General features: G+C 53.6%; 2 protein-coding genes across 4 annotated transcripts; one reads left to right on the forward strand and one right to left on the reverse strand.

The window, feature by feature from the left end:
• Positions 1-80: 80 nt before the first annotated feature.
• mllt11 (MLLT11 transcription factor 7 cofactor) lies at positions 81-9,542 on the reverse strand. 3 transcript variants are annotated; one of them, XM_015336701.2, is made up of 3 exons: positions 9,147-9,542; positions 6,863-7,011; positions 81-3,732 (listed from the first exon to the last, which is right to left on the reverse strand). In XM_015336701.2, the coding sequence occupies exon 3, from the start codon at positions 3,724-3,726 to the stop codon at positions 3,457-3,459; it is 270 nt and encodes an 89-aa protein (XP_015192187.1). In that variant the 5' UTR covers positions 3,727-3,732; positions 6,863-7,011; positions 9,147-9,542; the 3' UTR covers positions 81-3,456. The 3 variants fall into 3 exon arrangements, with proteins under 3 accessions (XP_015192187.1, XP_015192189.2, XP_015192188.1); XM_015336703.2 differs by lacking the exons at positions 6,863-7,011; positions 9,147-9,542 and adding exons at positions 5,908-5,966; positions 6,570-6,753; XM_015336702.2 differs by lacking the exons at positions 6,863-7,011; positions 9,147-9,542 and adding an exon at positions 6,570-6,659.
• cdc42se1 (CDC42 small effector 1) lies at positions 7,553-23,284 on the forward strand. Its single transcript, XM_069185196.1, has 5 exons — positions 7,553-7,670; positions 14,283-14,685; positions 17,648-17,752; positions 20,141-20,218; positions 20,992-23,284. The coding sequence occupies exons 2-4, from the start codon at positions 14,632-14,634 to the stop codon at positions 20,207-20,209; spliced, it is 228 nt and encodes a 75-aa protein (XP_069041297.1). The 5' UTR covers positions 7,553-7,670; positions 14,283-14,631; the 3' UTR covers positions 20,210-20,218; positions 20,992-23,284.
• The last annotated feature ends 2,575 nt before the right edge of the window (positions 23,285-25,859 follow it).

Genomic DNA, 25,859 nt, shown 5'->3' on the forward strand with positions numbered 1-25,859 from the left:
GACTGTGGCGTGTACTCCAGTGGGACCAGATTAAAACGGAGCATTTCTTCTCTACAAAGCAGGTCAAAACCACAGCGATGCGCAGTGATAACATGGCGATTTTTATTAAAGCAGAACATTTCATGCAGGTGGAACAAAATGAAACTGCAATACCGAACAGTGATTATTCTGCCAATACTGGGTCTGTAGCCCTCAAAGACTTGACATTTTTTTTAGGCTTTCCAGAACGAGCATCTTCAACAGTGCTGATGCGGATTACTGTTGTCATTTGTATTCTGGACATTCATCAAGAAGGCTGTTATGCCCACAGGTTTTCTTTGCACCTGCACTCTTAATAAAAACCACTAATACTGGCTTAAAGGGGCCAGTTTACAGCTTCTCAGCTCTTCAAGGCCCCTGGTACCTTAAGAGAGTTGGAAAATCAGGCGCATGAACGCCACAAGTGTGATTCACCATAAAAACGAGCCTTCCCAGGCCTGGGGGCGGGGGGGGGGGGCTCCCACACTCCTGGTTTTCATTGCAGCTGAGCTCTTTGCTTCAACCCCTCCTTGAACCGAACCAACAGGGCCCCCTGGCTAAGAATCTCTTGAGAGATTTGTCTTCCCCTCCCATTCCAGGGCTGGAGATACTGAGGTGCTTAAAAAACATTCAAGGTGACCTCCCACCCGTTAGTGACCGAAATCGGTTGAAGCATTCGAATGAAACCTGGTATTAGATCAGCTGGGGAGCTGCGTCAGCAGGCGTAGGCTGCAAAGGAACCAGGATTACTGTAGGTCTATTCCATGCTGAAGAAAGAAGACCTCGCACTGAAGAAGGCTCCACGGCCGAAACGTTTTCATTCTTCTCTTTTCAGCAGGGAATAAACATGGTACTTGTTCCTATTATTGGATCTACTAGAAAGGGTCAATCATTAAATTAAAGGCTCAATTGGAACAAAAGCCAGGAGGTGTGTGTGGTTCTGGTCCCTGGAAGGACGTCGGGGCTTGGTAGCTTTGCCGGACCCTTAATTAAACCAGCGATCTCGTTAATTGGCCCTGGCCTGGTGACTGGTGAGGAAGTGGGCGAAGCCGCCACGTTGCCTGCCCTTCGCCACGAGCAAATCAGAATCTTAAGACCGTGCCGGCACTGAGAACAGGCCCGAATAGAAAACCTAGAGAGTAAATGATTTAATTGTGGGGTCTAACTGAATAGCCAAGAGCTCAGCTGGAGCACAAACCAGCAGCCGCTGGGGGCGCATGGAGCGGTGCTGGGGAAACCGCGGTGCTGGTCCGCTCTGGCAGCTCAGAGCAACTCTGGTACCGCTCTCGCCTCCTGGCCACAGTCCAACCAGACTCGTTCAGCTCAGGGGTGCCGACCATGAGGTTCCCGTTATTAAACGGAACTGCCTCCGCTTGTTTCGGGTTGTTCAACGTTTAAAATAGAATAAAAAACAACCCAGTAAGTAATTATTTAATTAACGAATGGGGAGCTTAGCTGCAACAACACGCATCCTACTGGAAGTACTGGGCCAGCTTACAGCTGTGTACTTGCTCGTTGCCACTCAAACACTATAATCTGACAGCCTTCTATAAATACACACAGGTTGGGGTGACGGGTACAGTTGATCACGCAGACTTAAACCGATCATGGGATCAGCCAGGGCATTCCTTCTGGAATGGGCACCCGATAGATCATCCCCAGTCCTGTCACCAATGGGGAAAGTCCCCTTCCTCCTGCACAGTATGGCTCCCTCTGGCTATGGGGTACTGTAGCCAGGAGAAAAACAGCTTATGTTCCCTCTCCACAGGGCTGCTACTGGCCCACTGGCCTACCCCCTGGTCCACCAGCGTGACCTACTGCGGCCAGCTGGTTTCCCACAGTCCGCCCGTCCAGCAGTAACTGGCTGGAGATCTGACAGAATTAGCCCATAAGGTAGCATCAGCTCCAGCGTCAGTCTACCACACCCTAACAGACACTGCATACATGTGTGCAAACGTGTGCAGTGTCCCCGTTCAACGCTGAACATGAAACAAGGGCAAGGCTGACTTCAGTGCCCATTTTAAAGAGATGGTTAAAGGCAAGCCTCTGTTTACAAAGGATTTTAAGCAAATGTACCCCACTTTGTCCCCCCTTTTCAAATTTAGAATCTAAATACAGTACCTTTCCTTTAAACTAGTACTGTATTCAAATGATCCCTTCCTCTTTATATAAGTACTCAAGTTTTACAACATTTTGACTTCATCTTTTTCACACAGTAGCTTTTAATTCTTTTGCATAAAATAGTTCCCAAGCCATGGATAGGACAGCTTTGAAGACATTTAGCTCCAACTAAGAAAACACCCACCAAGTTGTCTTTTCTTATATGGCACAATCAAAATACTTTTTTTTTTTTTTTTTTAATATGGCAGGGGAAAACCCTTAGTTAACAGCCCTCTCGTCATCTGACACTAAAAATGGTTTTCATCTTTTACAATCTGGTTATACGATCTTCCAATTAAAGGCCTTCTGCTTAAATCAAATTGTGCCATAATTCATAATTCCATAATTCGAGGAAGCCCAAAACATTCCAGAGCAGTAATCATGAATTTCAAACCTCATTTTTCTCTTTTCTAATTGAAATTAGAGATACAGCATTGTGAAAGTTCACCTCAAACCTGACCCAGCAGACTTATTCCAGTCTTGGAACCTGATTGGCTGATGTCCAGCAGCAATAGCCAATCAGGCTCAAGAGCCGTGAATGCATTCATTTCAGTTATAGGCCTGCTAAGAGCAGACTAAAGCAGCATTATTAAACAAATACTTGAAACATTAAATAAACAAACATTGAAATAAATTAAATGGCTGTTGTTTCTGTGGCTCCAAGTTGAAATCAAAACACCATCCACCTATAGTTTAACACAGCCCTTGCCGAGGTTTTTGGCTTGCTAAAACGCATCTCTCGCACTTCGACTCCGACAGATTCTGCACTCACTGCAATGTTTAACTCCAAACACTGACTCTTCACATCTCGTATAGGAACAGTGCTCAGTCCTGGTTCTGGAGGGCTGCGGTCAAGACCAATTTAGCAGCTTCTCTCCAGGCTGAATGGGCTGCTGCTTTAAAAATCCCTGGAAAACCTGTCGACAATCCCCATAGGACACGGACAGGCAATCCTACAGGGATGTGCAGCCCTTGTATCTGGGATTCCCTACGTTTCCTTGTATTCTACCGGCTGAATTCCAAAGGACTTCCTACTCAAACGACTTCATGAGCATTCGGTTGTTTCACTAACGTTATGCAACCTTGGCTCTCCCATTCCAGAGCTTTGATCCAACCACAACTTTTAACTGCTTCATTGACTATTGATCACAGATCATGCAGGACTCAGAATGGAATGGAAGCACCAAGGTTGCCGACTCCTGGAAGAGCAGGCCAAAAACTTCAGGAAGGTGCTTTAAGCTACAGGTGGACAGTGTGCAGTTTCTGGGGAGACGGCCATCACAGCAGGTCAAAGTCCAGAGTGTCGATGCTGGCGATGATGGGCTCCCTCCAGTAGTTGAAAGTGTTGTACTTGGACAGCCCCTCGTCCTCTTCCTCCTCCCACTGCCGGGAATTCTGGGAGCTCTTCTGCTTCTTCCCGCCCTGGCTGCCCTTGATGGACACCCCGTCGACCAATCCCAGGCCCTCCAGCTCCGACAGGTCCAGCTCCGGGATTGGCTGCCTCCAGAAGAGGAAGGAATCGTATTGGCTGTTCAGGGTGTCCAGCATTTTCAACTGCAGAGATGCAGGAAGAAGAAAAAAAATGAAAATAAATAAATAGTAAGAAGGAAAATAAATGTATTGTCTGGTAATTAGTCTCTCAGTTTCTTATTTGAATCTAAAACTCAGGGCATATGACCTGGCATTCAGCCATATTTTGAAAGGTACTTTTCAATTAGTAACTGGTTATTTTTTTTGCAAGATGTACAAACATAGGCAACCTGATATCTTACAGTAATTAGTGCAATAAAGTAAGGTGAGTGGGGAAAAATTAAAAACAGAATAACCTTACTATAACTGGTATTCCAAGACTGGAGTTGTCTATTCATGCCTCAATTGAATGTGTCTACCTTTCCCAATATTTTAATTTAATTTCATTTAATATTTTAATCATTTGACTATATTGGAATGTTTTGTTCTGTAACATTTCTTGGTGTATTGTAGGTTTTGTGAATCGCCCTGGACAAGCATGTCCACTTAGCAAATAATTAATTCAATGCGATTCAGAACGTCTGCAAATTAAAACTGCCAACAGTTCTAGATCCCAAAACAGTTCAGGAAGATCTAATTAGCAAATTGGTTAAATTAGAAACTAAATCAAACAGGCATTAGCTCAGCTGGAACACAAGAACAGCAGACAGTGAGGTCACCAGGACCTGAATGGGGAAAGTACTGATCGATACAATTAGATCAGGGGACCTTCATAATCCTGATCCTGGATTAGAATAGTGCACCTCCAGGTTTTCATTCCAGCTCAACTCTTAACCTCAAATCAGCTTTCTTGACAAACTGGTCCAATTAACAGCTTGTCCCAGCTCCTCAGGTGCTGCTGCTATAAACAGATCCGGAGAGCCGGCAGACACACTGACCGGCCTTCTGGGAACTAAGACGAGAGACGCAGATTTAATTAATAATAAATTTGATACTTCAGAATGGTTTCCAGATCTGCAACAGGTAAATGAAAGATCTTTTCCTGCCAATACTCTTAAGCATTTTTTTTCCCCAAGAGAGGAGAGCACGTGAAAAGGCCTGATCAGTCACTCGTTCATTCAATTCAGCATCAGGGGGTTGGAATGCATATTTCACAGGCCTTTAGCTGTTTATTAGGGACACATGGTTCCCAGCATGGAGTTCAGGACTAAATCTGCCCTCAGGCACAGATAACTGTGCTTCAGGCTGAAAGAATCCAAGGCATCGGTTTCAACAGCCTGGATGAGCTGCCTGTTCCACGCTCCCACCACCCTCCATGTAGAGACACGCCCCGGGGCCCCGTCTGACATTGTCGCCGTCGCAGCATTGTTACTCAGACTATTGCCGGAAACGCGAGGACGGGAAACCAAGCCTACACCGTAGCGTTTACAAGCACGAAAACGCTCCTTCTGGCGAGGCACGCACTTTCCTGAAGGACTTCAAACGGAGGGAACCTCCCGCGTGTTACTTTCTATATATATATACACACGCACGTTTTTGCATATTCCGTTCCTTGTCGGAATTCCGTATTTCTGAACGCCGTCTTTCATGTGTACACAAGTGACGAGGGAGGAATACATTAAGCGTTAATTCTGGAACAGCTGCGCCTTTGTGCGGCGGGCTGCCGCCCCTCACCCCTGACCCGCCAGCTCTGTGGAAGAAAGACCTTTCTTCCCCCGCCTCTCGACGGTGCTGACCGTTAACGCCGCTCAGGCCCCGGTATCGCGGGCGCTCAATACCGCTGTCGACTGCGGATATCCTGTCGTTACAGTCCCGGGCCGACACCTTCATCTGGGGAGGGGTTCCGACAACACAATAATAAGTTCAATCAGTGCTTTCCTGGGGGTGCCGTATTCGGTACTTGTTTATTGCAGTTTGGACAGGCAAGCGGTCTTGGGGCAGTTTTATGGAATATTCTAGAAGGTATCCTCCCCCTACCAACGTGATTTGCTTCGTCTCCCCCCCCCCCCAAAAAAAAGAAATCCAAAATCAATACCCTTCGGTCATTACCGGCAATCAGAGCCGAACTATGCGCGAGCAGGCGGTGGGCCTCGTCTCGCCCTTCCTGGGGAGAAACGCCGCGCGCCCCCCGCCGCAGTGCAGCCGACGGGCAGTTTCTGAAAGGTGCGCCCCCCCCACCCCCGGGGGCCACGACCCCCCCCCCCCGGACACAGGCCCACTGCCGCAGCCCCCCCTCCCCACTCCACGGACAACACCCACCCGCATCGCGAAATCTTTCATCTTCAGCCACCGCCCACCTGTCCCGGCGGATCTCCGACCTTATCGAGGACAATAAGAAAAAATAAATCCATTGATGGATAACCGTGTAAAAAAATATGGCGGTTTTTTTTCAGGTTTGGAAGCGCTTCACGACGACGTGTGAGCCGGTGCGGCTTTGTACTCTTCTCAAGAGATGTGCATGCATACGGTTTTTAAGTACCGTAATATAGTGAAGTCTTCCTTTTTTTGGGGGGGTTGTCTGTATTTACCGGCGAAAATAAAATAAAATCCTCCATCTTATTTCCCCATTTGTCCCCTTTCCTTTCTGCCAGCCTCCCGAGCCCGTCTCGGTCCTGCGTTCTGACCGCTAACACACCCGCATTTAGCAAGAAGCTTCATCATCTCCCCATATGAACACTAAAAATAGGCTGCCAGACGCGACAGGCGAGGATGCGCTATTTCTGTTCATGCTGATAAATAAATGCTTATAAGGGCAAAATTTAAACAATAATAATACTCAAGACATAAGCTCTGTCTAGAAGAACACGGGCTTTAATAGGATTTCAACGGTGAAGGCGCACCTGCGTCTGGAATATATGTCCCTATGTGCCTGGAAGTACACAAGCGAGAAAAATGACGGAATTCAAGCTGGGCAGTTTTACCTTTTAATCCTCGCAGTTCAACCACGCAGCGAATAGAAACCACCCTCGACTTTTTTCTCTCTCTCTGTACAAAAACAAACCAGGCGTCCCGAGCCAGCAGGGCAGTGAATAGGCGCCTTTGTTCCGCCGCCGAACCTCGCAATGCTGAGCCGGGATCGCGCTTCTGCAGGGCGCGCAGGCAGGCGGGCACGCCCCCGGCCCGCGGCCACGCCCACCTGCCTGCCTTGTGCGGGCGCGCCGCCGCCGCCGCCGATTGATCCCCTGATTGCACGCGGACGTTATTGATGACCTACCGTTATAATCAGGGCGGCGGCGCGTCTCGTCCTCGTTCGGGGCTGGGTGGGGGATACTGCAGCTGTGTCTTGTTGAATTCTGGGGGGCTGTCGACTCTTGGGATCTGAAGCTCGGCCGCCATGAGATCCGCAGGTATCGACGGTGGCGCCTGCAAGGGCAATTAATGCAGCTGTGACGTCATAACTAGGATCAAGGCTTTTCCTTCAGGAAGTAAATGACCTAATTACTGACGTCACTAATTCGTATTTTGGTATTGTTTTCCCCAAACGGACTTCTTCCATTGTATATTTGCATACAAATATAAATTCGTTTTTTATACAAATGTGTATGCAAATGTATAAGCTCACAGGCCTCTTGTACATTTATTTTACAGGTGGAAGGCAGAATAGCATTTTTATTTTCAGCAGACGAGATGTATCTTTTTTTTTTCCAACCGGTCGTTTGGTCCGCTCGATGTAATAAATGAAGCCGCAGGCCAGTTCTCTGCACGAACAAGTCGGCGTGTAATTTCTGCACTTGCAAAACCCGCTGCCAGCCACTGGGGGCGCCCCTCTCCCACCCACTCCTTCAGCTTCCTGAGGAAAATGAGCTGGGTCTTTTTTTTTTCTCTTTCAAACCTAAGAATTTCCTGATTGAAGAGTAGGAACCACACCTCGCAAACTTTTTTTTTTTCTAGGGGCCGAGTTGCGTTGAGTGCGGCTGCTCCCGTCTCCCCTTGACCGAGGCACACGGCTCTGCCGACGGGGTTTTAAGCGACGCCAGTTCGGAACTCGCTGCCGGCCGGCTTTCGCTCGGGACGGCGCCGGGGTAAGTGCAAATGAGACAAAGCCCGGTGTTTTAACGGTGTCGGGTGTTTTTAATTCAAGTAACGCGGACCGAGACGGGAGCTCCTGGTGCCTTGCAAAACTCTCGACTTCCTCTGTGCCAGCTCGGCTTCTGGTGCCTTTCTCGTCTGAAAGTTGGCTGAACTCGCCGGCGAAGGGGAAACGGGTATTTTCAACAACTTGTTTTTTTCTTTTTGTATGTGTGCGTGTCTGTGTGTTTTCGGACTAGTACTCTCACGGTATTGAACTTGAAAGCACCACAACGCCGCAAGAGAATATCGCCCACCTATAGGCGTCGGGGAAACTTTTGAAAGTCCCTCACTTGGAAACCATATGTCGGGCTTCTAGGTGCCGGGGCGCCCAAGTGAGTCTGGTCGGCGAGCTTTTTTGTTTTTAATCTTCACGCCCAGAGCCGGTGGCTCGGTGAAAACAAACGGTCGACGTTAAAAAAATAGAATTAATAAGCAAACTTTAGGGGTGCTCTACTGATTTCGCGGGGACAAACTTTGGCTTTGAGGGGGGGGGGGGAGGTACTTTTGCTCAAGTCGCGGTGTCCAAAAATCCCGTTTTTCTGAGGCCCGTATCTGAATTCGAGGGGATCGTGCCGGTTCGACCCAAACCGAACTGCTTCGGAAGCTCTGAAAACTGAACGGCGAATACGATTTATTCTCACTAAATACACGATTATTTTGGTCCCCGTTTCTCCGATGTGCATTTGTCTGACGTGGTTGTGTCAACTTGACGATTCCGTTCAAAACCCACACGGTACAAAATACGGTTAGTGCGGTTCTGCGTTTTCTGACAACTGTTTATCGTTTTTTTAATATATGCATATATGAGAATGTTCTAGGCCGGCGAAGATGAATTTGGAAATTTGTCACGGTTGACTCCAACCTCTGAGCTCCGACAGGCGAGCCAGGGTTTTTTTTTCTTCCCAGTGCAGTTTTCTCACGGTTGGCTTTTGAAAAGACTGTCTTAAGCCAACCTTCTCACAGAGGAAGAAGGAAAAAAAAATGAACGATACGATGTATCGCAATCGAAGGCCTTCCTCCTGCGAACGCCTTAACTTTTTATTTTGCGAGTTTGATGTCGGACTTGTGGGGGAATAATAAGTAATATTATCGCGGTGCCGCACTCAGGGATGTTAAACTTAGTTGGTCGTTCTTTTCAAACTGATTTTGCTTTCGGTATTTGCCAAAAGCGGCTATTCGTTTTACATTTTATACAGGTATACAGCGGTCTCCTCGCTCTTTTTTTTTAAAAAAAACAAAATAGTAATTTGATCTTGAAAACTCTCGCCTGCCAAGCCAGGCTCCACGGCTGGGAGTCGGTCAAAAACAAAAAACACCTCAAACTTGAGTAAATATCGGAAGCGGGAGTCTGTGTGCGTCACGGGGCCGTGCTGGTGGCCGCCTCCGTCTGTCGGAGTCGGAGGGGTCTCTGGTCTCCGTGTTTTTACCGGGGAAAGTCCACTCTCGGGTTTTCTGCGTGGCGTGGGGATGTTGGTGGTCCCGCTGTGCCGCTGTCGTATCCAGTTCCGTATCCCGTGGGAATCTGGATCCCTCTGTAATGCGCTCGTAAAGCCCCGCTGTCTGATGGGATTTGATTTTCGTTCCTCCTCTGTAACCTTTCTCAGGCTGCCATCGGCCTGTCCTGCCCTGTCCGCCCTCAGCCCACTGCCCAGCGACAGAGGGTTGAGTTGCCCGTCCTTCGGTCCCGGGTTCCGCCGTTTCCGCTGGCCGGTGGGCTCCGGGGGCGGTGCGTGTCCCGGTCCGGTGGCCGGTCCACCTCCTGGCGTCTCCTGCGCCAGTCCAGCGCGCAGGAGGTACGAGGACACTGGTCCTTCTGGGGAAGAAAAGCTTAACGCTATTAAAAGCTTCTTGTTTTCCCCAGGCACTGTAAGTGAGCCTAAATACAGTGCCTGCGTTTCTTGGGTCCAGGCCAGGGAAGAAGAGCTGTTCTATACATGTTCCCATGTTCTCCGGGTATGGCTATATGGAAGTGTTCTTGAAACCAGGAACAAGAGGCGGTTCTTTACGTCGAGGGTGGTGGGAGTGTGGAACAAGCCGCCCAGTCCCAGCTGTTTCTTGGAAGGAAGATCCCGGAATCCGTCCGCTAGTGACTGTGGGGAAGGGAAGGGCCCCGAGTGGCGTGATGTTACACGCGGGGGCGGTGGGTTTTTGGGGTTCGGCTTGGTGAGGGCTGCCCCTGTCTGGACCTCCCCCCTGCTTCTCGTGATGTGGGGCAGGGCCTCACCCCGACAGTCACCAGCGGTTTGTCAGTACCCAGAAACGGGCCTCCAGCGGTGACTGACCAGACCAGCTGACTGACCCTGAACCCCTGTTTTTTATTAATCTAACTGTGTGCAGGTTGTATAGCTACCCCTCCCCCCCCAGAAAACAAAAATACTCTTAAGGGGGAGCCATGCTTGAATTGCTTTCCAGCTTGGACCAGTGGCTGACCTGTCAACCTCGCGACCTTTCATACTTGGCCGAGCCTCAGTTTCACCCTCGCAGGGGGACAGAGGTCTCGGCGAGACTCTTGGGGGGGGTCAGGGCCCGATGTCTTGCTTGCGTTCCACTTTCGGGGGGCTTTGCCCGGGCCTCGGCGCATGCTTATGGGACTCTCTCTCAAGCGGATCATCCTGCTGTATGTTTATGGGACTTCTGGTCCAGGAAGGAGCCCGTAATCCATTTCGGGTCTTACTGGTGACTTGTGCTCCTCGGTGAGTGAAGGCTCCCACACAGGGGCCAGATCCAGGCCTGCTCCCATTCCAGTCCACGATCTCCAGCCCCTGGCTTAATTGAGTTATTAAAGATTGATTGATGTATTCAGTAACGGGAGTCCTGCGGTGGTGTGGAAGATGCTAAATTTGGCTAAATGTTGCAGTTGGCTGGAATGGAGTCGTTAAGGCCCTTAGAAGCAGAAGGGCCCTGTGGCTCTCCAGGGCCACTGGAGAGACTGTCGGTGATCTAAAGAGAGTTTCCATTTCTCCCGCGGAACATCAGTTCCTCTATACAACACAAACGCTGGGGGTAAAACAGTCTCCTGTGCGTGGGACTTGGGAGTTCTTGAATGACCCCCATTCGAACCCGTGACCAAGGGAGACCCCCTCCCTGCCCCTCTGTTTTTTTTTTTAAACGCCCGGGGATCATGCAGAGGCGTTTGGGTCGTGCCGAGAGAGGCGCCCAGAACGCCGTTTTGGGGCGCAGTGCGTGTTCCCCAGCTGCTGTAAAAGTGGCGCATGCCCCTTTAAGACGCAAGCCCGTGGGTCGGGCGGCAGGAGACGATCTGTGAAAAGCCTTCATTGTGCGAAGAGACCTGGGCATCTCCCTTCCCCGTCTCCCTCGGGGAGGGCCGATCCCCAGCCCCGCGCTGTCCCTCTGCCACAACACTGCCCTCTTTCATCCGGGCCGGCAGTCCTTCTGTCCAGGCGGATCTGCAGTCTGTGTCTCCCCCGGGAATAAAGACCGGATTGTCCTGCAGTTTGGCCGGCCGGCAGGAACACAGATGGTCTTATTGTGACCCTACGGTTTAAGAATAGATTGTCAAAAACTGGAGGAGGCCGGGCTCGGGATATAAACCCAGCCGACATGGCTTGACGGGGTGCGTTTTGTGTCCTGTCTCTTCTAAAAGCCTGGGAGAAGCCCACGGCCTGCACTCTCCAGTGCCCTGTTGTTCCTGCAGTGCAGAAGCCTGGTGGTCAGACGTGGAGTGGCTCAGAGTGCTGAGCTCTGGGGGGCCTGACTCATCCGCCTTTTAGTTTTTAGGTTTCCAGCACACAGCAGTACGATCCTCTCTGAGTTTTAATGGCGCTGTCAGTTAGGCTCCTCGTGTGCAGCAGGCCGATCTGCTCCAGGCTTTATAGCATCCTCCATCGGGCTCTGGGAGTGCAGGAGTCGGATCCACTCCAGGGTTTGGCAGTGCTGTCAGCCAGGCTCCCGCTGCACAGCGGTGTGATCCGCTCCGGGTTTTACCATGCGGATCTAGAGACCTGCGCGCGCGACCGGTTACAGATTCAGCTTCCGAAGCAACGGCGCCCAGTCTTCGGTCGTGCCGACGTTGACCGCGAGGCAGGGGGCTGCACCCACGCGGGCTGTCCTGCGCGAGGGGAGGCACCCCTGTGAGCAGGGAAGAAGGTGAGGCGGGGGGGTGTCTCTCGTCCTGGCCTCGTGTAGTCTTTGAGGATTTCACGAACGCCATCCGTCTCGTCGTTGCTCTCCTGTTCGCTTTCCCCCACAATGCCGCTGGCCAACAGGTTGCCGAAACCCCCCGCCAGGCGCTGGGACTGTCCGTGAGCCCCGAGCCCCGCTGCACTTGAACCGAGCAGAGTCAGCGTGGCCCCCTGCCGGTAGGGAACCAGAGAAGGGGTGCTTTTCTGTCCACAAGGAAACTTCCCTTTGGAGCCTCTGTGTCCGCCATCGGCTCCCCTGCTGGGGGGGGGAGACCCGGCGGGCCCCTTGCGGGTCTGCCCTCGGGTCTGAAGGAGGACGGGAACGACGCCCGTGGGAGATCTCTTTTAAAAAAAAAAAAAAGAAAATGTCAGAGGTTTCATCAGGAAGCGAAGGCCTTGGGCCGGGGTGCGGTGGTTTTGCCAACGCCAACGGCACTGCCAGTCGCTCCTGCCAGACTGCAGGAGGCTCCAGTCCGGCACTCCTCCTGTTTCAGGGCTAGAAAGGCTCGGCCTTGATGAGTGCACTCCACACCGCGGCGAAAGCAAGATGTACGCAGTAACGTGTGAAACCTCCAGTTCACACCCCAGAATAGACAGAAATGTCCAGGTCTGCGCAGAGGCAGCAGAACTTGTGGCGACGCGTTGCGGCTCTATTGCACTGTAAACGAGCAGGCTTGTGAAAACCGATAGAAATGTGGCTCTCTCCTTTGAGACCGCAGCGGTTCGTGGGAAGACCGGGGTTTGTGACAACACGGCGACTTACGGTGCGTCCGCAAAGTTCATGATGGTGTGCTCAGTGGAGGATTGGAGATAAAGTGCTCAGCCATCAATGAATTGACATCGTTCCCAAGCCCGCCCGCCCGGGGCCGGCCGGCCGCCTGCGGGGGTCGGAGCCACGATCCGAACGGGTCAGCGAGGGGCTGCTCAGGGTGGAGAGAGAGGAGAAGTGAAAAGGTGAATACTGAGCAGTAAATCCCCATGTGTACGTCACGGAGAGAGTAACTGAGGACAGCGAGTTCACCCTCCCCCGCTCCCCCCCCTTGGAGCTCTGTCATCCGATTACTCAGACCGAGCTCGGCATTAAAAAAATAAAAAATCCTTCAGCCACACTTCAGAAGAAACAAAAGTGAGAGCACTTCACCCAGAGCGGTTCGTTAAGAGCTGCAGACGGGAGGCGTTGTGATTACAGTCCTGTAGGAGAGGTGTACGCACTAGGAGGGCCTGGGGAGGCTCTCTGGCTGCGAGTGGGTCTGAGTGTGCTTCCTCTGAAGCCGATCCCTTTCAGAGATGCTGGCGGGCATCGGCTGAATCTGGGCAGTGCTGCTCGGGTTTGACCTCACTGCGTAAGAATTTTCTCAGCCTAGAAAACCTCCCGCCGTCATTCCTGTCTGAATCACCCGGCCCCTCGTCCTGGGGGCCTTCCGAGTCCTCGGAATTTCTCAGAATCTCCGCCAAGCTTGACCGGTCAGGGGGGTGCCCACGCTTCTCTACCGGAACCTGATCCTTGGATCAGTCAGCTGTTTCTGGATCTTCCCTGTCCTTTGTGTAGTAAGCAGTGAATATTACACTCTTTGTGTAAAGAAGTCTGCTTTAAGTGCACTTCCGAAATGAAGAGGCTGGATTTCATGTACCCCGTTTTTGGACAGGGGTGTTTTGGGGGGGGGGCGTTGTGCAGTTCGATGCACGAATGGCACTTGCTTTGCGTTTCCTTCTGGGACATCTTTCACTTCCACTTCTGCAAGAGCGTCCACTTCCTTCGTTTGTGATTCAGCCAGATGGGGCGTCGGCGGAAAGGGGTGAACGCCTTCGCGAGGCGCTATATAACTGGAGGCCTCAGGGAAGGAAAAACTTGGGGTAATGAGCACCCCTCTTTCTCCCAGGGTTCATGGTCGTGCCTCCTGGGTGGGGGAGAGGCTGGGTTGTTGTTTCTGCTTTGCCCTGCAGGTTAAACCCAGCATGTGTCCCGTCGCTCGACCCCTGGGGCTGCCCCGCGGGGGGACACTTCCCTCCTTGAATGCCATGAGGTTCCTGTCTTTGGTTTTGCGTAAGCAGGGGGATGTGTGGGGAGCAATGGGCGAAGGGACCCAGCTCCGATACTGTGTGCCCGACGGCTCTCAGTTCTCGATTTTGGGCTTTTTTCCCCCTCCCGGGGACGATCAGAAATATTTGGGCATCAACGGGAGAATCAATTTCTTTTTTTATTCGTTTGTTAACAAGTGGTACAGTTCTCGTTCGTTTTCCCCCTGTTTCCTGCAGCAGTGCTTGGGTTTCCCTGCTGCGTCTCCACCTGTGGAGGAGCAGCAGCGCGAATCCCTCGCTCCCAGCTCCCTCGCTCCGCTGCTTCCGGGCGAGGGCGGCGCTCGGCTGGTCGCCTCCACCCGGCACGATCCGCCAACGGCATCTGCGTTTCTGTCCCGACAGGTCGGACCGGGAGTCGGGGAGAGAGAGAGAGCAGAGAGACGCGGGCGGAGAAGAAGGCGGCAGCCCGGAACGTTTTTTCCCCTCTCTTCCTGTCCGGCTGAATCCCGAGTTGGTTGGGTTCGGAGGAGATTTGGAGGTGGTGGTGGCGGCGGTGGGGAGGACGACCGGACCGGATCGCCGGGAATGGAGTGAGCCCCCTCCTCGCAGGACCAGACGCAAGCAAGCGCGGGCTGCCCCCTCTCCTCTCCGTTCTATTTTTTCCGGAGGGGTTTTACGGTCAGCCAGGAAGAGGGAAGAGGCGTGGAAAGGGATCTTGTTGTTTTCTACAACCGGGACAAGAGTTCCAGCCATGAGCGAGTTCTGGCACAAGATCGGATGCTGCGTGGTGGAGAAGCCTCAGCCGGTAAGATTTTCTTTTCCTGGTTTTCTTAACCCCCCAGCCTCCTTTATCCTCGAGGAAGCCCCTCCACCCCATCGCCACCCCGGGTCAAAGGTCGGCAGCCCTGACTTTTCTGGTTGTGGGCTGTTGGCAGCCTTTGCTCCTGCCTGGTCCTGAGTTATTAGTGGCTACTGGCTGCACTGGGAACCAGCGATCGGAGAGCCTCCGTCTGGTGATGTCCGATGTGGAACGAGAGAGCCGGCCCGCCGTGCTGACGTTGGTCTGCGCTCTGACGTGAGGGTGGCCAGTCCTGCCCCTGGAGGGCCAGTGTGTCTCCAGGTCTTTCCTCCCCAGCTCAGCTCTTAACGAGCTCAATCGGCTCATGGACCGGTTTAAAGGTTTATCCCAGCGCTTCTTGTGCTGCTGCTGTGACCTGGCGCACCTGCAGACACGCTGGCCACCCTGACCAGCCCGTCCCAGTCTGCGGTGACCTATAGCGGTTGTCCTGCTTCCTGTATTTGAAGGTGGACCAAGAGGACACCTGTATCGTGAGGTTCAAATTCGCGACCCTCTGCTTCCCCGGAGCGGACTCCAGGGGTCGAGTCTGTGGGAAGAGAGGGATGAGTCAGCATCTCCGTGGGCGCGTGGCACCGGGGCGGGGGAGGAATGTTTTACACAGCCGGACGCTGGGGTTCGTGCCCACTGGATCGCAGCTCTGATCTGGTCTCGGCCCCCAGGCTGAAGGCTTGGGTCCGCGAACCCCCTCCCCCCGAGCTGCTGAATCAACCGGCCGCTTTCTGCCCCCACTCTTTAAACCTGGGGGTCTTGAAATCTTTTCCTTTATTTTTGCACAAGTAACAATGTCGAGCCGAGCTGCGGAAGAGGTCACCTCTCCTGTCTGGGACAACGCAGCGAGAGACCGGGGAGGAAGCTGGTTGGCTGCCACGGTTTATTTTTAGTTTTTTTTTTTCCTTCTTCCATTGTCGGGGAAACGCAGTGGAGCTAGACGCTGGCCGTTTTTATAGACGGTTCCCAGCAGGCTTGTTGTCCCCCACCCCCCTCCTCCTTGGCTGCAGCAATGACGAGAACGTTCCTGGAAAACGTTAATAAGTCTCCTCGGAGTGTGGTGGCGGCAGCGGAGGAGAGCCCGGTCAGCTTCCTGCTGCACATCTGCAGGGATTTCTGCGGAGTCATCCTTAGGAAGAAGGGGGGGGGATCGAGTTCGCTTCCCAAGTGTCGGAAGCCGGTGCGACTGTTCCTTCCCATATTCGCATGAGCGCCCCGGGAAAAAGTGGGAACATGCTTTGGTTGCAGATGTTCTGAGTGAGCGTTTGTGTAAGACCCCCCCCCAGGCCCAGGCCGAGTTTCTGCCTGGTGTTTGGATTGGCTGTGAACGATCTCCGCTCCCCCAGGACTGAATACCCGAATGGCAGAACAGACAAGGCGCTCGTCTTGTGTAATTATCCCCCCCCCCGCCTGGAGCGCTCCTCAGGAGCGTCTGGAATGGGTTCCTCCTCTCCCGGCGTGTCGCGGCTGGTGTCTGGGCGTTCAGCTCCTGAGGGGGGAGACGGCGTGCAGCAACAGGAGCAGGCGGGGGGGGGAGTGGAAGTTCAGGCTGTGAAGGGGGGGGCTCCCCGTGCACTGCGGCTGGCAGGCCCTCGTCTCCGGGGATAAAGGCAGCTCGTCAGCGCTGGCCAGGATGAGGAAGTGTTTGCGTGCGCTGGGCAGACGGGTCGGTTCTGCCGGGCGAGCCTCGGGGCGCTCGGCGCCGAGAGAGCGGGCCTGCTGGAGGCGCGGGACTGCGCTGGCCCGGGAGCCCGCGGCACAGGCCCGGCCGGCCCGCCTGCTTTTCGGTCTGCGCAGGACCCCCCCCCCGGCTCCCGGGGGGGTGAGTCGGGTTTCATTCCCCGGGGGCGGCGTCTGGCTCTTCGGATTCGCTTTCGAGTCCTCTCCGGGAGCGCCGCCGGATGGATGGCTCATCCGAGAGGAGGGGAGTGGGATTGGGGAAGTGCGGTGCTCTCTCTGGGCTGGGGGGGGCAGTCTTGTGGTGACTGGACCCACATTCCTGCCATCGCTGGGCTGCCTGGGCTGCAGCGCGCGGCAGGACTGGGGCGCTGCACCTCTGTCGCCAGGACACCCCCTGGCAACGCAGGAGTGGGAGGGAATTCCGTTTAAACGCGCCGACCCCACAGCGGTGTGCTGATTCGTTCCCCAGTTGGGGGGGGGCTCGTTTTCTTGGCCAGCCCTGTCTGTTCAGTTAGGGCCCCCCACCCAAGTGCACACTCTCACCCACTCTCTCGCGCGCGCTTGTTTCGGACCGCCGTCCTCCCGGCAGTAGGAGCTGACTGCCCTCGCCCGAGAGGGGAGACGTTCCTCATCTCTGGCTGATCCTCGATTCCTGTTGCTCTCGGGTCCCGCTGGCGGCTGGGGCTCTTGCGCGCAAGCCAGCGTGTCCAGAGAGGAGAGGCTGCTGGGAATAGAGATCCAGTGTGGGAGAAGTGGCTCCTCAGGCCCTGTCTAAAATACTGTTGTCCCACTTCCGGCATTCGCTCATCTCATTCTGGTCTCCTGTCTGCCCTGGGGCCTTCTCCTGCTGCACCCCAGAGCTCTGGAACTCTATCCCTAAGGATATCGGAGAATCACCATCCCTAAACTGTTTCAGATCCGGACTCAAAGCCTTCAGGAGGGTGTTGACCGCCCTGGCTCTGTGTCCGCTGTCCTACTGTATTCCAGTCCCTCCCTGTCACTGCGCAGTTCTGCCGTCTCTCCTCTCACTGCGCTCCTCTCACTTCCCTCTTCTGGGAAGCCGGTTTGATCCGAGGCTCGGGCGTGTGGCCGTGTGTCCGGGTGTTCCTGGGGGCCGGCCGCTCGCTCTAGCGCAGCCCTGGTCTGTCGGCCCCGAGAGCCGTGGGGGGGCCACCCGGAGGCTCCCCGGCCCCGGGCGGGACGGAGACCTGGCTAATCTCGTGGCTCCTGTGCGTTGCAGAAGAAGAAGAGGAGGCGGATCGACCGGAGCATGATCGGCGAGCCCATGAACTTCGTGCACCTGACCCACATCGGCTCCGGAGAGATGCCCGAGGGCCTGCCGCCGGTAAGACAGCCGGGGTCCGAGGTCACCGGGGGGCAAGGGGGCTTCCGTCTCCCCCCTTTTTATTAAACTCGGGGTGCTCTGAGCCCTTCACTCGTTTTCATCTCTTGAGAGGTCGCTGGTCTCCTTTTTAACCGTTATAGTGACACCAAAGTGAACTAGAAGCCAGTGGAGTGGATGATCACCTTCGGAAAAGGGGCTTGAACCCGAAGCAGCTCGGTAGCTCAGTCAAGGGTCCGGCAAGTGAAGCTTGGAAGAGGAGGTTCCTCAGCCCCTTCCACCCCCTCTCCCCACTGGGAGAGCTTCCTGGGATCTCGGGTGGATTTATAGGGAAACCAGTGGGCCTAGATGGCTTTTGATCGCTCAGGAAGAGATCCGTGGGTAGTGCATCTGTTACCTTTTTAAGGGCTTGGAGGGGGGATGAGGGGGGCATGTTTGAAATAATCTGAAACATAGTCTGCATCGTTAAACCAACTGTAAACACCTTCGCCCTTCCACCTTGGCCACAGGTGTCGCAGTTTGACACCCAGAGAAACGCAGGCCAGCTGCCTTTCGCCATCCCGTGTCCTCCAGTTTAGAAATGACACTGTTTGCTGAGGCATCTTTAGCAGACGGGAGGGATGATGAAGATGGTGGAGCAGAGTCCGGTATAAATACAGCGCTTGTCGCTGGTTCTGTTCTAACCCGCGGCACCGAATGGGTGCGCTTCAGTTCTCCTGGATCAGCTGGCCCGTGGGCTCCAGAGCACAGCCCCTCTCCCCCCCTCGGTCCTCTCGGCCATGTGCGCTCCCAGCTCCCAGCGGCCCTGCGGCGAGAGGCAGGCGGATCTCTTCCCCGTGAGGAGGAAATCCTGAAAACACCTCCCCGTCCCGAGAAGAAAGGGTCCGGGGTGGGCTGGGGTCACGTGACCGGCGGCTTGCAGTCTTACTTGGGAATGGAGAAGCAGGTGTTGGCGGGATCACAGGGGGCTGTGGGGATACAGAGCTGACCTGAGTCAGGCTGTCAAAGATTATTCAAGGCTAAATAGGACTGGTCAAGGTCCAGGGCTGGTACACCAGGAGGACAGCTGGTCAGGTGATCGAGGCCCAGGGCTGGTACACCAGGAGGACAGCTGGTCAGGTGGTTCAGGCCCAGGGCTGGTACACCAGGAGGACAGCTGGTCAGGTGGTTCAGGCCCAGGGCTGGTACACCAGGAGGACAGCTGGTCAGGTGATCGAGGCCCAGGGCTGGTACACCAGGAGGACAGCTGGTCAGGTGGTTCAGGCCCAGGGCTGGAACACCAGGAGGACAGCTGGTCAGGTGGTTCAGGCCCAGGGCTGGTACACCAGGAGGACAGCTGGTCAGGTGGTTCAGGCTCAGAACACAGGATAAACACAGCCACCCCTGCTGAACCTGTCCCTTGTGAATGGGAGACTATTCTTGGTCATAATCAGCCAAGGCTCTGGCTGAGGATCGTCTTTATTCTGCAGCTTCAGTCCCGTTCTGTGCGGCACACTGAGGTCTTAGTCCTGGTTTAGGAGGCACCTACAGACTCCACCCTGCTGCAGGCTGGTGCTGGATGAGAGAGCACAGGGGGCAGGCCAGCCTGAGTAAGAGCCTGCTGTTGAGTAAGCAGAGTTGCACACAAGTGTGCACCTGTGGGAAGCTCTCCCAGCAAGAGAAGCGGGCTAGAAACTGCATGTTTGTGGGGTGTGGCGGCACCCTTTTCCGTCTTTTCACAGCCGGGCTGCCCCCTCCTCGCCCCCGCGTGTCTGTGCGTAAACAGCACAGCCGCGGCTCGGAGGCGGGGGGGGGAGGAAGTGCCGTCAGCTGATCCTTATCAGCCGCTGCGGAGAAGAGAGACGTCTCCCCTCGGCGCTGGGGGCGGCGTGTGGGCGCTGTCAGAGCCACAGCTCCTGCCAAGAGGCGTAGGGCTAGTTGCGCTTGTCGGAGGAACTGGCCCGGCGATGGCCGGTCCCTCCTCTGTGTCCCGTAGAGAGAGCCGCGTGTGTGGTTCTGTCACCGAGCCGCGGTGAGAAACTCCAGCGGCTCGATCACCCCGGGTGTTTAGAAGCCAGGGCGCTGCCGGTAGATAAGACTATTGATCCCAAAGGGAAATTGATGATCTGATGTGATCACCGATGCTGTGGTCTGTGCAGGGATGCTGATTGTACTTTTGTGTTTTATGGATGTGGGTATGGGGTATAGCCAGACGTTTAAGCCTTTGACTGCAGAGTGCACACTGGGATAACTGGGATAAACCCGTGAAGCCCGTCACGAGCTGATTGAGGTCGTCGGGAGACGAGCTGGAATACAGACCTGCGGCCGGACCGGGCCCTCCCAGAACCTGGACTGGCCCCCGCGGGACTCCTGCCCCTACTCAGGCTCTCTCTCCCTCTTCCCTCTCCACAGTCGGGGTCCATGCAGGAGCAGATGCGGTCGAAGGGTCCGAGCGCCAACGGCAGGAACAGCGTGTTATAGCTCCTCAGGGTGAGTCCCCGCCCCCCCCGGCACCCCTGTGTATTGTGCCCTTCCTGCAGGGCTGGCAGACTGTGCCCCTGGTGGTCCTGGTGTCTTCAGGCTTCTGTGCCCGCCTCGGTAGGCAATTAAACAATTAACCCAGCACCTGACGTGTATAGGATTTTACAGTCTGTTCACTTTGTCAAAGGTTTGGTTTCCTGTAAGTCGCTTTATAGCCTGGTTCAGAGTGTTGTAATATTGCAAATGACCAACTGGACCTCCAGGAATTGAGTTTCCTGCCTTGCACTGGGGTGAGTGTTGGTGTGTGTGCACCCTGTGATGGAGCAATTGGTGAACAAAACTGCTCCTGTCTTAACGTGTGCTCCACACCATCCCAATAACCTCTCCTGCGTGTCCCTTTTGGCATTCTTTGTACTGAAGACTTTTTTTTATCTCCGAAAAATCGAAGCTGATATTCAGCTTGCAGATTGACTTTATCGAACACGTCAGTGGGGGGTTCCCTGTATCAGAAGAACATCTCGCCGAAGCCTGGGCCCCAGAGAGCTCGCTGGAATCATTGCTTTCTGTAACGCCACCATTTTTAATTTGTTAAACCCTTTTCTGGTACATTTTAATATGTCTGACGTTGAACCTAAACATCTTATGCCACACCTTTCAGATTAGTTCTGCATGTAGTCACTTGTTGAATACATGCCTCTCTGAAGTCCTGAGAAGAATTTCAAAGGGAAAAGCATTAAAGCATTCAGCCGGAGATGGATTCTGACCCGAGTCTTCTCTTGCAGGGATGAGGAAGAGTCTGGAGACCCAGTCCCTAATTTCCTGGCACAGCGGCAGGAATCCCTCTGCTCCACCTCCCCTTCACACGAAGCACTTATCCCCACGTGTACCCAGAATTCCTCTGATCCCCTCCGGAGCCGGACAGCTCCAACATCCCGGGAGGAGAAGTGCGTTTAGGTCTCGGGTGCCCACAAGGACCTTAAAATTTCAGAACGAAGTGCTCGGCATTTTGGCTGCGGACTGCGATGCAGAGACCGAGAGACCCTCCTTCAGCATGCCGGGCCTGCCTCTCCCTACAGGCGCTCCCTGCAGTTTCGTCCTGTCTGGGTCTCGGGTTCAAAAACCCACTGGCCTTTTCAAGGGCTCATCTGCAAAGCCTGTAACTCCCCACCCCCATAGCTGCCAAACGATTCAGAGACGGTCCCTGACGTTTCTCACGGTCCGAGTGAGGCGCGTGGAGTTTTATCATGTTGGAAGCCGTCTGAATGGGACTTTATTTTAATTTATAGCAGCGGGTCCGTTCCGTCGGATCCACTCCCGTCGTCTTCTCTCGTCGTCCTGATTCACATCGCCAGCACGACTGCCCTCGGGACAGGGCAGCTGCTGGGCTTTTTAGAAAGGAGGTTTGCATCCCCGTTTTCTCCAGTCCTTTTGTTTTTTTTTTTTGTAAGGAGTTTTAGTGGAAGGGCGCTCTTCGACAGCGGACAGGAAAATAACTCTCTGGACGGGGAGTGGGGGGTTATCTGTCGAAGAGACTGTGTAACATTTCAGCCGCAGGGCGGTCCTGGCTTGGCTCCGTTCCTGGTCTTTCAGAGGGCTGTCGCTGGTGCCCTCGCACCTGGTCCTCTGACGCGGAGTGCTTGATGGCGGTTGAATTGATCGCTGGCCTGTCTCGCCCAGATGAAGGTGGTCTCTGCCCGCCAGCTGAGCACCTGAAGGGCTGACGTGCTCTGGGCCCCCCGTACCACCCTGTACTGCTGTCCTCCGCTCGCCGTTATTTGAATTGGGTATTTGTGGCTAGGCGATAAGTGTGCGCACATCACTTGAGCTCAACACTGGATTCACACTGGCACTCGGGCACCAGGGCACCTCGTCGGGAGGAGGAGACAGAGCTGGGTGAGGCTGGGCACCGTGTGGCTTTTGGGGGTTTGGGGGTCACATTTCAATGGGACACAAACATAAATCCCCTGATACGTGGGGACACAGGCAGGGTAGGAGGGGGGTATGTGTGTGCTCACTCGTGTGTGTGTGTTTTCTGTGGCGTGTGTGTGTGTTTTCTGTGGCGTGTGTGTGTTCACTTCTCGTGTGTGTGTTTTCTGTGGCGTGTGTGTGTGTTCACTTCTCGTGTGTGTGTTTTCTGTGGTGTGTGCGCTCTGCTGCCCGCAGTGTGAAACTGGGTGGGGCTGGTAGTGCACGTCTCACTTCTCGCTTCTCACTTCTTGCACTGGTCTTCCTCCGCGCTGTCACTCCACACACCCCCCTCCCCCGTGAAAGTGCCCCAGGGGGTGTCTGGGGGGGGGGGGGGTGTCTGAGGGACTGACTTGACCAGTCAGGCACCGGGCTGCTGTTTCACCCTGGGGGGACAAGCGTGGGAGAAGTGGAGCAGAGCTGGAGGAGGGGGGGGGGGGGGCTCGTGCAGTAATTGATTAATTGGCTAAACTGGAACAATTTTAATTGGGTTTCCCAGCTCTTCTTCATGTGATTGAGACAGACCTAGAAAGCCCTGGTTGTCCAGGGTGGGGTCCACACTCAGTTTTAAAATGGGGGTGGGTGCAGAACCAGATGGGAAATTTCACAAGGACCAAAGCCGGGAGCCTGTACAGGGAGCGCAGGGAGTGTCTGGGAAGAGCTTGTGTTCGGCACTGGATTTCCTTGGCGTGACCAGCATGCATGCCCATTGTGTCCCTCCCCGGTCCTGGGAGATGGCACCCTGCTAGTGGATCCCCTCCAGTAGAGCGAGTGACTGGCACCCCCCCCGCGCGAACAGGACCTGTGTGTAAATAACTTTAGCTTTTTTCTTTTATTCTTTTAGAATTTTAATAACGGTAATAAAACAGGTCATCCACTGGATTAATGCTGAACGGAGGTGATTAACTGTATTAGCAATATTTGTGTTTTAAGATAATTTGTACTGCCTGTGATCTTTGCTGCAATATCCTTTTTTTTATGCGAGATCTTTTTTTTTTGTGTTTCCTGGGGTGTCCACCCCCTCCGTCAGCGTTTTGTGTCATGGATCTGTGAGGCCGTGTGCCCTGCTGTTGTTGTCACTTTTTATAAATACAGCTGATATTTTAAGTACTCTCCTGCCTGTGGTGGTTTCATACAGCGTGTGGTCCAGGGGTTCTGAAAAGAGGCGCAAGTTAACTCTCCAGCCACCCGGAGCTGTGCACCCCACCCCTGATGGATGTTGGGAGCAAACGCGAGCTCTGCAGTTTCTCCCTGCCTGCCCTCATTCATTGGCTCCGAGTGCATTGGCAGCCATTAAGCAGAGAGGAGAACACAACACCAGGCACAAAGCAGAGCAGACTCAAACCCACCAGGTGACCTGTTTGCTTGGCCTTCCCCCAGCCCTGTAGGACTGGGCCCAGACCATCCAGTATGAAACTTTTTTGGGATTTTGGTGATAACGCAAGACTGAAAACGGGCAGTTTTTTTGGTTAAGGGTTTTGTAACAGCTGTTGGAGACTGGTCACACAGCCCCCTGTGACTAGTAAGACTGTCTTCCATCACGTAGAGCAGTTGATTTCATTATTGCAGACCCAGGCACTGATGGCTACTTCTCTGAAACAAGACTATATGCCCTAAGTGATTAAGTGCCATAAATGCAGTCTTTTAGAATACACATCACAGTGGCCTATTCGCCAAGCTAACTGTACTCTCTCTGCTAACACTCCCGCTCTGGCTGTTGATGCAATGTCCTCCTCTAATCCACTCCTACTCCAGAAGAGCTTCCACCAGGCCAGTAGGTCTTGTGAGTCACACAAAATCCCTGTTGTGGAAGATGGGGAAGATGTTTGTTGAGCGAGTAAGTGTGTAGGTCAGATGACCATCGCCTGGTGAAGAGACCACCACGACGTTGGATCAGAACAACTCGGATCCGATGGGCGACTTAACAATCACTGGTCGGTCTCGCTGGACTGGGGCTCTGCAGATCTTGAAATGGATACTGCAGCTTTATAGGGGTTGCCTCAGATTGGCCTGCTGCCTTAAATCAGTTTGCTCAGTGGAGTGTTACTTGCTGGGATTAGTGAGTGCTGACGAACTGGGGTGTGTCCGTGAGAACTACACGTTAAGCAATTGTTTATTAAACTCGAGTTGCAGGCAAGTAAAGACGTTCTGAGGTAGGAGTTCCCCTTACCGGTTCCCGTGGGTGGGTGACATCTGTTCCCAGCCGAGCTCCTGGTTGTGAAAGTGTAAATGAAGAATTTTGGGAACTACCAGCCATTACCAGCTTCAGTTGGGTGACGGGTTTGATGAGAAGCGTCTGGTTCCAGTAAGAAGCCTTGATTTAGTTAAGGGTTCAGCCGGACTCCTGGGGAACCCCGCACTGATTCTGCTCGAGTTCTTGAGCTCCCGATTGCTCCGATAATCGAATGCATTAATCATAATCATAGAATACACTGAGCTGGGGGAGGAAGCCTTTGTTCTGACTACCAGGGTTCATCAGACTTCCTCTTTTTGGGTAAAAAAAAAGCACGGGGACAGGTCCCAGGCATGTGGTTGCTTCAGGTTACTAAGGCGCTGCTGGAATGAAGAGCAGGATCGCTGACCACGGGGCTGAGGGGGGGGATCATTGCGCACCATGATTTGGCAAATATCCGACTCGCGAACAATCATCAGCAGCCCGCATGCGTGCTCGTTTCCTCTTCCGGAATAATCAGGGTCCTCGTGAAGCTGTCTGGCCTCTTCTGTTGGCTTTGTGGTGGGAAACCAGTCACCATGGGGCCTGGAGAATGCGTCAGCCGCGAGGCCTGCAAAATGTTGCAGAAGGCACCCCACCAACACACGTCGGAGCCTATTCGTGCAAAACATTCTGAAATGCAGGTTGACTGTATTTAAGGAGATCTGTGAAGCGCCTGGGCCCATGGGGGCTGCGTTTGTTTACCAGGGTGGGGTGAGGTTTAAAGGAAGTCTGCCCTCTGGTGGGCGCTAGCGATGTGAACGCCCTCGGTGCACGCTGTCGTTATCCATGGGACTGTGCGCACTAGGATCCCTCCCTTCTGTCCCAAAATGCCACTGCTGCAGGGCGTGCACCCATCCCTGGTGGAGCAGTTTCAGGGATTCGATTGCTGTGCTTCAGTTTACCTGTTACGCACCACTCACACGGCTACGAGCCATATTTAAACTTGAGAAGTGATTCTGTTTTCAAAACCAATAGGTCACTGAAGAACAATGAAAAGATATCACAGCAGGTCATTGTTCTGCTACACACTGTACTGAATGTTCTCATGAGGTTACTTCTTAAAAGTGCTTAAAGTTGATCTTGAAACCATTAGAATACACCAGTCTGCGTCAACCTTGTGTTATTGAGTTATTGACGATTGTACTGTACTGTCTTTGGTGTTATTTATTTCTGCTGGGAATGGCAATAAGTATTGTTTTATTAAGGGACAGAAAAGGCTCAGGCCACAGGACATTATACCTATAGTACATCATTGCGGAAAAACATCTTGTTAAAAACAGAGTCGTGGCTGGAGTTGGCATTTCCTTTCAGATACCAGCGCTTCCTGTCGCTTCAGAAGCAACAGTCCAGACCGTTGCGAGATTCCTGAACGTCAGTGGAGTCTACTGCACGGAAGTCCTGAGCAGGCCTGCGCTGTTCTCCGTGTACGAGGAGTCTGCACGGAGGGATCAAAGGGCCCTCTTTCATCAT

Source organism: Lepisosteus oculatus, chromosome 27 (assembly GCF_040954835.1).
Source record: "Lepisosteus oculatus isolate fLepOcu1 chromosome 27, fLepOcu1.hap2, whole genome shotgun sequence".
Lineage (NCBI taxonomy): Eukaryota > Metazoa > Chordata > Actinopteri > Semionotiformes > Lepisosteidae > Lepisosteus > Lepisosteus oculatus.